Source organism: Oncorhynchus nerka, linkage group LG18, assembly GCF_034236695.1.
Source record: "Oncorhynchus nerka isolate Pitt River linkage group LG18, Oner_Uvic_2.0, whole genome shotgun sequence".
Taxonomy (NCBI): domain Eukaryota; kingdom Metazoa; phylum Chordata; class Actinopteri; order Salmoniformes; family Salmonidae; genus Oncorhynchus; species Oncorhynchus nerka.
Window position 1 is genome coordinate 6,488,185 of NC_088413.1, and position 12,500 is coordinate 6,500,684.

At 46.9% G+C, this 12,500-nt stretch overlaps 1 protein-coding gene across 5 annotated transcripts in view; it reads left to right on the top strand.

Annotated features, from left to right (window-relative positions):
* Positions 1 to 9,097: 9,097 nt before the first annotated feature.
* The window catches only part of LOC115120625 (kelch-like protein 5), a 44,108-nt gene continuing 40,705 nt past the window's right edge, over positions 9,098 to 12,500 (top strand). Inside the window, exon 1 of one of the 5 annotated variants that reach the window (XM_065003468.1) lies at positions 9,098 to 10,687. In XM_065003468.1, the coding sequence (XP_064859540.1) occupies positions 10,611 to 10,687 (77 nt within the window). In that variant the 5' untranslated portion in view covers positions 9,098 to 10,610. Of the gene's footprint in view, positions 10,688 to 10,707; positions 11,079 to 12,500 lie in introns of those variants that run through there. The other 4 variants (XM_065003471.1, XM_065003470.1, XM_065003467.1 and 1 more) reach the window with 4 other exon arrangements.

A 12,500-nucleotide genomic window follows, 5' to 3' on the forward strand; every position in this document is an offset into this window, starting at 1 on the left:
GTGTAAAATGTTGCCTGGTTTGTGAAATAAAGCGTTTGACAGAATAAATTTCCCTTTCGTATACATGATGGACTGTGTGTGTTTTATGTGGAGGTGGTCATTTTATACACACGGAGATAGTGGCCCAATTACGTGCTCCGTTGTGCCGTTGCAACGTGGAGAGAGAGAGAGGGTGTGTGTGTGTGTGTTGTCGTTGAGCACCAGCATAGGAGGGAGAGGAGAAAAGACAACTCCTACACCGCGTTCTTTTGGAAACCGAACGGAGTGCTGTCTCTCTCTCTCTCTCTTCTTCCTCCGTTCTCTCTCTTCTTCTCCTCCTCAAGCCTCTCTTCCTCCGTTGTAACCGTGGGGTTTCAGAGAGCGCTGTAGTACAGTAAGCGACGGTAACTAGGTACGAGCTCCGGGACATTTCTCCCGGTCTCCGGAGCCTGAATGTCAACCAGCGGCTCCTCTTCTCTGCGGAAAGACTTCGATGTGAAGCAGATCCTCCGGAGTCGATGGAGGTGGTTCGGTCACCCGGCTGTTCCCCCGCCCCACAACCCCCCGCTAGGAGACCTCTTTACCGGGAGAGGAACAGGGGCCAGCCCCGGAGAGTACCAGAGCCCCTCTGTTAGTGTCTGTTCTACCAGTAACGGAAACGTTAACGGCACCGGTACAGGAAATAACTGCATAGTAGCAGTTGGAACTAGCGGTAACGGTAGTTGTAGTGGTAATAGTTCATGCAACGCCAATAACAGAACGTTTACGGATAATTATGTTGGGAGTTCCACCGATAACCTCCCGGTAACAGCGTTTGCAGCCGCGGCAGCTGGACATTCCTCTTGTCCCCGGTCCTTCAGCCAACCGGAGTGGGTCACCCGGTTGTCTGTCTCTCACTCTCGGCCGGTAACAGACACAGAGCGCCCCGCGGACGGCTCATCGCTCCTCCAACCGGCGGTACCGGAGGCGTCTGTTCCCGTGGCTGAAGAGGAGACGGGACTGACCGGAAACGAGAGTAATAATAACCGCGACGACACTGCCTCCAGCTCCTGCAGGTATAAGGAGAATGAGTTGAGCTTGTTGTCTCCTCTCGGTGCTTTAACGTAGGTCTGTGTTTCAGCTAGTATGAGGAGAATGAGTTGAGCTTGTTGTCTCCTCTCGGTGCTTTAACGTAGGTCTGTGTTTCACCTAACTTTCTGTTAGCTTTCTGTTAGCCTGCCTACTTTCTGTTAGCCTGCCTACTTTCTGTTAGCTTTCTGTTAGCCTGCCTACTTTTTGTACAAAGTTAAATTCTCTATAGATTTTTACTGAATGGTCAACTTTGTATAGCAAGCAGCATTCAACATATGACGCTCACTGTGGGTCTACCGTATATAGGAGGCTCTCTGTGGGTCTACCGTATATAGGAGGCTCTCTGTGGGTCTACCGTATATAGGAGGCTCTCTGTGGGTCTACCGTATATAGGAGGCTCTCTGTGGGTCTAGGCTCTCTGTGGGTCTACCGTATATAGGAGGCTCTCTGTGGGTCTACCGTATATAGGAGGCTCTCTGTGGGTCTACCGTATATAGGAGGCTCTCTGTGGGTCTACCGTATATAGGAGGCTCTCTGTGGGTCTAGGAGGCTCTGTGGGTCTACGTATATAGGAGGCTCTCTGTGGGTCTACTATATAGTCTCTGTGGTCTACCGTATATAGGAGGCTCTCTGTATATAGGAGGCTCTCTGTGGGTCTACTGTGGGTCTACCGTATATAGGAGGCTCTCTGTGGGTCTACCGTATATAGGGAGGCTCTCTGTGGGTCTACCGTATATAGGCTCTCTGTGGGTCTAGGGAGGCTCTCTGTGGGTCTACCGTATATAGGAGGCTCTCTGTGGGTCTGTGGGTCTACCGTATATAGGAGGCTCTCTGTGGGTCTACCGTATATAGGAGGCTCTCTGTGGGTCTACCGTATATAGGAGGCTCTCTGTGGGTCTACCGTATATAGGAGGCTCTCTGTGGGTCTACCGTATATAGGAGGTCTCTGTGGGTATATAGGAGGCTCTCTGTGGGTCTACCGTATATAGGAGGCTCTCTGTGGGTCTACCGTATATAGGAGGCTCTCTGTGGGTCTACCGTATATAGGAGGCTCTCTGTGGGTCTACCGTATATAGGAGGCTCTCTGTGGGTCTACCGTATATAGGAGGCTCTCTGTGGGTCTACCGTATATAGGAGGCTCTCTGTGGGTCTACCGTATATAGGAGGCTCTCTGTGGGTCTACCGTATATAGGAGGCTCTCTGTGGGTCTACCGTATATAGGAGGCTCTCTGTGGGTCTACCGTATATAGGAGGCTCTCTGTGGGTCTACCGTATATAGGATGCTCTCTGTGGGTCTACCGTATATAGGAGGCTCTCTGTGGGTCTACCGTATATAGGAGGCTCGCTGTGGGTCTACCGTATATAGGAGGCTCGCTGTGGGTCTACCGTATATAGGAGGCTCTCTGTGGGTCTACCGTATATAGGTAGACCCACAGCGTATATACAAATGTATAATTCTTGTGCAATTAACACTGAGCTCCAAAAGTCTCTGTACTCCAGCACTTTGGATTTGAAATGATACAATGATTATGAGGATACAGTCCAGACTGTCAGCTTTTAATTTGAGGGTGGTGTTTAGCGATTTTGTGTTTTTTTGAGGTTGATTTGGTTTCTGTTCAATTATTCAAAAATAATCACGGTTTTCAGTTTCAATCATTTATTTATTAGGCCTATGTGGGATGAATTCTGTATCAACACTGAGTTAAACAATGACTACATTTCCCCATGATGGTAGTGACTGCCCAGTACTGCTGATCACTTCTTAACCATCATTTATTCAACATCACTATGAGAGGTGGTGGCAGGGTAGCCTAGTGGTTAGAGTGTAGAGGAGGCAGGGTAGCCTAGTGGTTAGAGTGTAGAGGCGGCAGGGTAGCCTAGTGGTTAGAGTGTAGAGGGGGCAGGGTAGCCTAGTGGTTAGAGTGTAGAGGAGGCAGGTAGCCTAGTGGTTAGAGTGTAGAGGAGGCAGGTAGCCTCTAGTGGGTTAGTCTAGTGTAGAGGAGGCAGGGTAGTGTTAGAGGAGGCAGGGTAGCCTAGTGGTTAGAGTGTAGAGGCGGCAGGGTAGCCTAGTGGTTAGAGTGTAGAGGAGGCCTAGGGTTAGTCTAGTGGTTAGAGTGTAGAGGAGGCAGGGTAGCCTAGTGGTTAGAGTGTAGAGGGTTAGGTAGGTAGGGTAGCCTAGTGGTTAGAGTGTAGAGGAGGTAGGTAGCCTAGTGGTTAGAGTGTAGAGGCGGCAGGGTAGCCTAGTGGTTAGAGTGTAGAGGCGGCAGGGTAGCCTAGTGGTTAGAGTGTTGGACTAGTAACCAAGAGGTTGCAAGTTCAAACCCCCCGAGCTGACAAGGTACAAATCTGTCGTTCTGCCCCTGAACAGGGCCGTCTTTGAAAATAAGAATTTGAGTTAAATAAAGGTTAAAAAAAAAAGAGCAAGAGAGGGAAAAAAAGGAGCTGACAATATCCCTATTTTAGTAGTTCTTCAAAGGTAAATAAGGCTTTTATGACTGCTGAATACCAACTAGTAATCGTTTCAAACCCAGAGTCATTGGAAGAACAGGAAGTTACCAAACCACAGAAGATGTGAATAATATCTGGCGTTTAGTACTGGCTAGCTAGCAAACTTGGAAACAATTACCCATTCCTATAAGTGTATACTATTTTTTAAGTAATGATACATAATACACATTTCAACCTAGCCTAGCTTTTAGCTAGCTACAGTGGTATTTTCAACCTAGCCTAGCTTTTTTTTTTTTTTTTTTTTTAGCTAGCTACAGTGGTATTTTCAGCCTAGCTTTTAGCTAGCTACAGTGGTATCTTCAACCCAGCTTTTAGCTAGCTACAGTGGTATTTTCAGCCCAGCTTTTAGCTAGCTACAGTGGTATCTTCAACCCAGCTTTTAGCTAGCTACAGTGGTATTTTCAGCCTAGCTTTTAGCTAGCTACAGTGGTATCTTCAACCTAGCCTAGCTTTTAGCTAGCTGCTCCGCAGTGCAAGCTAGTTTGACTTTCTATAAAGTTGGAGAAACAAGTTGAAGATAAAGTAACTGAACAAAACATGTTTTATTATCACCTGAAACGATATATATTTATTCTGTCTTGAATGTCAAGGTCACATCTTTTTTGCAATGTCTCAAAATAAGTGCAATCTTGCATCTTGCGTTACAGACACTTCACTAAGTCTTCGTGTTTGACCGCACGGACAGGACAAGTTTTAAGCGGGCGCAACAATGGCTTCTAGTAATTGTAGTTAATTACCGAGTTGTTTTGCACTAAACTATATAGAACATTGGCCTGTTGAAAACTACAAGTCCCATACCACAATGTTACAGTTCAGGCTTGATCTGTTTTCTCTACAGAAACTGCAAATTAAAGCTCATGGAAAAAAATAACGAATTAGAATATTAATAATTTAATCAACCTTGGTCAATTGGTTGTTTAAAAAAAAAAAAAAAATAACAGACATTTCGGTTAATTGTTCAGCACTAATTTCAGGGTATTTTCATCCATATTGGGTGAACCGTTTAGAAATTACAGCACTTTCTGTATATTGTCCCCCCCCACATTTTAGGGAAGCAAAAGTATTGGGACAAATTCACTTAAAAGTATTTGGTCCCCATACTCATAGCACACTATGACTACATGTGACTACAACTTGTTGGATGCATTTGTTGTTTGTTCTGGTTGTGTTTCAGATTATTTTGTTGCCCAATAGAAATTAAATGGTAAATAATGGATTGTGTCATTTTAGAGTCACTTTTATTGTAAATAAAAATAGAATATGTTTCTACGTTTTAATGTGAATGCGACAATGATTACGGATACTACTGAATGAGTCGTAAATAATATGTGAGAAAGTTATAGGCATAAATATCACAACCCCGCTAACAAATGCTAACCTCCCCTGTTATTGTAATGGTGAGAGGTGTTGATAAAAGGATATTAGAAGGGTGAGCCGGTTAAGGTGTTAAAATTGTACGACAAGCGACAGTTTATTTCAGAGGGAGAATATCTAGTACAGCGTAATTACGGCTCTTCCGTTAGTTCGTGTTGGAACGGCAGGCAGAGAGAGCGTAAACAGTCAGCACAGCTCTTATATACGTCACAGAAAGTAGGTTGACCCTAGGAAGATCGGATCTCCGGATTGGTTCAGCTGGTTGTAGTCTGTAGTCTTCCGCCATTGGCTCAGTTGTCTGTCCGTCATCGTAGAATCTTCTTCGGGCACACAGTGTTCGGTTAAAAGGGAGATTATGTGTGTAATGTGGGAGCTATCCTGTAGGGGACCCCACAGGCTTTACTGTGAAAATACGTTGCTATGTGTAGTCTCAGTTATAACAATGCAATAGCCATGTATTTAGCAGTAGATTGGTCTCCTGCATAATAGCAATTCTTTACAGAGGTTAGCATGTATTGGTGGTATGATATAAAATGCTAACCTCCCCTGTTATTGTAATGGTGAGAGGTTAGCATGTCTTGGGGCTATGATATAAAATGCTAACCTCCCCTGTTATTGTAATGGTGAGAGGTTAGCATGTCTTGGGGCTATGATGTAAAATGCTAACCTCCCCTGTTATTGTAATGGTGAGAGGTTAGCATGTCTTGGGGCTATGATATAAAATGCTAACCTCCCCTGTTATTGTAATGGTGAGAGGTTAGCATGTCTTGGGGCTATGATATAAAATGCTAACCTCCCCTGTTATTGTAATGGTGAGAGGTTAGCATGTCTTGGGGGTATGATATAAAATGCTAACACCTCCCTGTTATTGTAATGGTGAGAGGTTAGCATGTCTTGGTGCTATGATATAAAATGCTAACCCCTCCCTGTTATTGTAATGGTGAGATGTTAGCATGTCTTGGGGGTATGATATAAAATGCTAACCCCTCCCTGTTATTGTAATGGTGAGGTTAGCATGTCTTGGGGGTATGCTAACCTCCCCTGTTATTGTAATGGTGAGAGGTTAGCATGTCTTGGTGCTATGATATAAAATGCTAACCCCTCTCTGTTATTGTAATGGTGAGAGGTTAGCATGTCTTGGGGCTATGATATAAAATGCTAACCTCCCCTGTTATTGTAATGGTGAGAGGTTAGCATGTCTTGGGGCTATGATATAAAATGCTAACCTCCCCTGTTATTGTAATGGTGAGAGGTTAGCATGTCTTGGTGGTATGATATAAAATGCTAACCCCTCCCTGTTATTGTAATGGTGAGAGGTTAGCATGTCTTGGGGGTATGATATAAAATGCTAACCCCTTCCTGTTATTGTAATGGTGAGAGGTTAGCATGTCTTGGTGGTATGATATAAAATGCTAACCCCTCCCTGTTATTGTAATGGTGAGATGTTAGCATGTCTTGGGGGTATGATATAAAATGCTAACCCCTCCCTGTTATTGTAATGGTGAGGTTAGCATGTCTTGGGGGTATGCTAACCTCCCCTGTTATTGTAATGGTGAGAGGTTAGCATGTCTTGGTGGTATGACATTTGTGCATCTAACTTTCTCACTCATCATTATTCACGATTCATTCAGGATTATCCAACCCAGCAGCGTTGCAGTTCTTGACACACTAAAACTGGTGCGCCTGGCACCTACTACCATACCGCCGTTCAAAGGAACTTAAATCTTTAGTCTGACCCATTCACCCTCCGAATGGCACACATACACAATCCATGTCCCATTTATCTCAAGGCTTAAAAAATCCTTCTTTAACTTGTCTCCTCCCCTTCATCTACACTGATTGAAGAGGATTTAACAGGTGACGTCAATAAGGGATCATAGTTTTCACCTGGTCAGTCTGTCATGTAGAGAGCAGGTGTTCCTAACGTTTTGTATTCTCAGTGTCCTTCAGACGGTACTCACACCCCTCGTCTTAACGTTTTGTATTCTCAGTGTGTACAGTCCTTCAGACGGTACTCACACCCTTCGTCTTAACGTTTTGTATTCTCAGTGTGTACAGTCCTTCAGACGGTACTCACACCCCTCGTCTTAACGTTTTGTATTCTCAGTGTATACAGATACAGTCCTTCAGATAGTACTCACACCCCTTGTCTTAACGTTTTGTATTCTCAGTGTATACAGTCCTTCAGACGGTACTCACACCCTTTGTCTTAACGTTTTGTATTCTCAGTGTATACAGTCCTTCAGATAGTACTCACACCCCTTGTCTTAACGTTTTGTATTCTGTGTCCTTCAGACGGTACTCACACCCCTTGTCTTAACGTTTTGTATTCTGTGTATACAGTCCTTCAGACGGTACTCACACCCCTCGTCCTAACGTTTTGTATTCTCAGTGTATATAGTCCTTCAGACGGTACTCACACCCCTCGTCTTAACGTTTTGTATTCTCAATGTATACATATACAGTCCTTCAGACGGTACTCACACCCCTCGTCTTAACGTTATATATTCTCAGTGTATATAGTCCTTCAGACGGTACTCACACCCCTCGTCTTAACGTTTTGTATTCTCAATGTATACATATACAGTCCTTCAGACGGTACTCACACCCCTCGTCTTAACGTTTTGTATTCTCAGTGTATACAGTCCTTCAGACGGTACTCACACCCCTCGTCTTAACGTTTTGTATTCTCAGTGTCCTTCAGACGGTACTCACACCCCTCGTCATTCACCACATTTGGGATGTTACTCCACAACACTAACATAAATGACAGAGGTGCTTCTACAAATAATCTGTGAATGCATGTCCCAGTCTTATGGATGAGTTGTACTTCTAAAGGAATCGAGTCTGAATCTGTGAATGTATGTCTCTCTCTCTCGCCATGTCTCTGTCTCTCTCTCGCCATGTCTCTCTGTCTCTCTCTCGCCATGTCTCTCTGTCTCTCTCTCGCCATGTCTCTCTGTCTCTCTCTGTCTCTCTCTCTCTCTCTGTCTCTCTCTGTCTTTCTCTCTCTCTGTCTCGCCATGTCTCTCTCTCTCTCTCTCGCCATGTCTCTCTCTCCCTCTCTCTCGCCATGTCTCTCTCTACATCTTTCTCTCTTGCTCTTGGAGCTAAAGACTTGTTCACACACTTATTCACTCACAATGACTCACCCACAGATGACAGACTAGCCAATATGCGTTTTGTCTTCCATACTGCCACTACAGTATAATGTGTCAAAGCCATTCTGGCTCAGTGCTCTGCTCAGTTTCCCTTGTGTTGGTAAAGATATGGAGAAACTGGGAGCCATTCTGGCTCAGTGCTCTGCTCAGTTTCCCTTGTGTTGGTAGAGATATGGAGAAACTGGGAGCCATTCTGGCTCAGTGCTCTGCTCAGTTTCCCTTGTGTTGGTAAAGATATGGAGAAACTGGGAGCCATTCTGGCTCAGTGCTCTGCTCAGTTTCCCTTGTGTTGGTAGAGATATGGAGAAACTGGGAGCCATTCTGGCTCAGTGCTCTGCTCAGTTTCCCTTGTGTTGGTAGAGATATGGAGAAACTGGGAGCCATTCTGGCTCAGTGCTCTGCTCAGTTTCCCTTGTGTTGGTAAAGATATGGAGAAACTGGGAGCCATTCTGGCTCAGTGCTCTGCTCAGTTTCCCTTGTGTTGGTAAAGATATGGAGAAACTGGGAGCCATTCTGGCTCAGTGCTCTGCTCAGTTTCCCTTGTGTTGGTAAAGATATGGAGAAACTGGGAGCCATTGGGGGGGGGGGGGCATACTAAATTGCAGTGTGTGTCATGCTATGGTCTTGGTTGCCATAGACTGACAATTAAAACACTATCTTGAAAGTGTGTGTGATGGTGTGTACATCGTGTCTTTTCTCTCGCAGGTGAACACTAGTTAAATAAAGTCAATAAAATACATACCATGTGTGTGTGTGTGTGTGTGTGTGTGTGTGTGTGTGTGTGTGTGTCTTCCAACAGCAGCGCAACGCTGTCCTCATGTGTGTCGATGGAACCGTGTGTGTCCCCCGACGAGTGTGTGTACACGGCTCACACACACGCAGACCTGACCTTCAGCAGGATGGAGACCTACCTCCGAACCAAGCAGCTGTGTGACGTCACTCTGGTGGCAGGGGACAGGAGGATACCTGCTCACAGGTAACACACACACACACACAAACACACACACACACACACACACGCAGACCTGACCTTCAGCAGGATGGAGACCTACCTCCGATCCAAGCAGCTGTGTGACGTCACTCTGGTGGCAGGGGACAGGAGGATACCTGCTCACAGGTAACACACACACACACACGCACACGCACACGCGCAGACCTGACCTTCAGCAGGATGGAGACCTACCTCCGAACCAAGCAGCTGTGTGACGTCACTCTGGTGGCAGGGGACAGGAGGATACCTGCTCACAGGTAACACACACACAAACACACACACAGACACACACGCGCAGACCTGACCTTCAGCAGGATGGAGACCTACCTCCGAACCAAGCAGCTGTGTGACGTCACCCTGGTGGCAGGGGACAGGAGGATACCTGCTCACAGGTAACAAACACACACACACACGCGCGCAGACCTGACCTTCAGCAGGATGGAGACCTACCTCCGATCCAAGCAGCTGTGTGATGTCACTCTGGTGGCAGGGGACAGGAGGATACCTGCTCACAGGTAACACACACACACACACACACACACGCGCGCGCAGACCTGACCTCCAGCAGGATGGAGACCTACCTCCGATCCAAGCAGCTGTGTGATGTCACTCTGGTGGCAGGGGACAGGAGGATACCTGCTCACAGGTAACACACACACACACACGCGCGCAGACCTGACCTTCAGCAGGATGGAGACCTACCTCCGATCCAAGCAGCTGTGTGATGTCACTCTGGTGGCAGGGGACAGGAGGATACCTGCTCACAGGTAACACACACACACACACAAACACACACACACACACACACACGCAGACCTGACCTCCAGCAGGATGGAGACCTACCTCCGAACCAAGCAGCTGTGTGACGTCACTCTGGTGGCAGGGGACAGGAGGATACCTGCTCACAGGTAACACACACACACACACACACAAACACACACACATGCACACGCACACGCGCAGACCTGACCTTCAGCAGGATGGAGACCTACCTCCGAACCAAGCAGCTGTGTGACGTCACTCTGGTGGCAGGGGACAGGAGGATACCTGCTCACAGGTAACACACACACACACACACACACACACACGCGCGCGCAGACCTGACCTTCAGCAGGATGGAGACCTACCTCCGAACCAAGCAGCTGTGTGACGTCACTCTGGTGGCAGGGGACAGGAGGATACCTGCTCACAGGTAACACACACACACACACACACACACACACACACACACACACACACACACACACACAGACCTGACCTTCAGCAGGATGGAGACCTACCTCCGATCCAAGCAGCTGTGTGACGTCACTCTGGTGGCAGGGGACAGGAGGATACCTGCTCACAGGTAACACACACACACACACAAACACACACACACACGCAGACCTGACCTCCAGCAGGATGGAGACCTACCTCCGATCCAAGCAGCTGTGTGACGTCACTCTGGTGGCAGGGGACAGGAGGATACCTGCTCACAGGTAACACACACACACACACACACACGCGCAGACCTGACCTTCAGCAGGATGGAGACCTACCTCCGAACCAAGCAGCTGTGTGACGTCACTCTGGTGGCAGGGGACAGGAGGATACCTGCTCACAGGTAACACACACACACACACAAACACACACACACACACACACGCAGACCTGACCTTCAGCAGGATGGAGACCTACCTCCGATCCAAGCAGCTGTGTGATGTCACTCTGGTGGCAGGGGACAGGAGGATACCTGCTCACAGGTAACACACACACACACACACGCGCGCAGACCTGACCTTCAGCAGGATGGAGACCTACCTCCGATCCAAGCAGCTGTGTGATGTCACTCTGGTGGCAGGGGACAGGAGGATACCTGCTCACAGGTAACACACACACACACACACACACGCGCGCGCAGACCTGACCTCCAGCAGGATGGAGACCTACCTCCGATCCAAGCAGCTGTGTGATGTCACTCTGGTGGCAGGGGACAGGAGGATACCTGCTCACAGGTAACACACACACACACACACACACACACACACACAGTTGGAGTCATTAAAACTTGTTTTAAATCCACTCCAACAAATTTCTTGTTAACAATTGTTTTGGCAAGTCGGTTAGGACATCTACTTTGTGCATGACACAATTCATTTTTCCAACAATTGTTTACAGATTTAATTTATTATTCACTGTGTCACAATTCCAGTGGGTCAGAAGTTTACATACACTTAAGTTGACTGTGCCTTTGAAACAGCTTGGAAAATTCCAGAAAATGGTGTCTAATTGACATCATATGAGTCGATTGGAGGTGTACCTGTGGATGTATTTCAAGGCCTACCTTCAAACTCAGTGCCTCTTTGCTTGATATCATGGGCAAAACAAAATAAATCAGCCAAGACCTCAGAAAAAACATTTGTAGACCTCCACAAGTCTGGTTCATCCTTGGGAGTAATTTCCAAACGCCTGAAGGTACCACGTTCATCTGTACAAACACCATGGGACCACGCAGCCGTCATACCGCTCAGGAAGGAGATGCTTTCTGTCTCCTAGAGATGAACGTACTTTGGTGCAAATCAATCCCAGAACAACATAAAAGGACCTTGTGAAGATGCTGGAGGAAACCGGTACAAAAGTATCTATATCCACAGTAAAACGAGTCCTATATCGACATAACCTGAAAGGCCGCTCAGCAGGGAAGAAGCCACTGCTCCAAAACCGCCATAAAAAAGCCAGACTACGGTTAACAACCTCACTATTTTCTATAGGATTGAGGTGGGGACAAAGATTGTTCTTTTTGGAGAAATGTCCTCTGGTCTGATGAAACAAAAATATAACTTTTTGGCCATAATGACCATCGTTATGCTTGTAGGAAAAAGGGGGATGCTTGCAAGCCGAAGAACACCATCCCAACCATGAAGCACAGGGGTGGCAGCATCATGTTGTGGGGGTGCTTTGCTGCAGGAGGGACTGGTGCACTTCACAAAATAGACGGCATCACGAGGAAGGAAAATTGTGGATATATGGAAGCAACATCTCAAGACATCAGTCAGGAAGTTAAAGCTTGGTCACAAATGGTTCTTCCAAATTGGCAATGACCCCAAGCATACTTCCAAAGTTGTGGCAAAGTGGCTTAAGGACAACAAAGTCAAGGTATTGGAGTGGCCATCACAAAGCCCTGACCTCAATCCTATATAACATTTGTGGGCAGAACTGAAAAGTGTGTGTGTGTGAGCCAACGTCATGACAACAGATTGAACTCTTTGACCTGAATGCCAAACGTCGCGTCTGGAGGAAACCTGGCACCATCCCTACAGTGAAGCATGGTGGTGGCAGCAGGAGGCCGTGGGGTTTGTTTTTCAGCAGCAGGGACTGGGGAGACTCGTCAGGATCGAGGGGAAAGGATGAACGGAGCAAAGTACAGAGAGATCCTT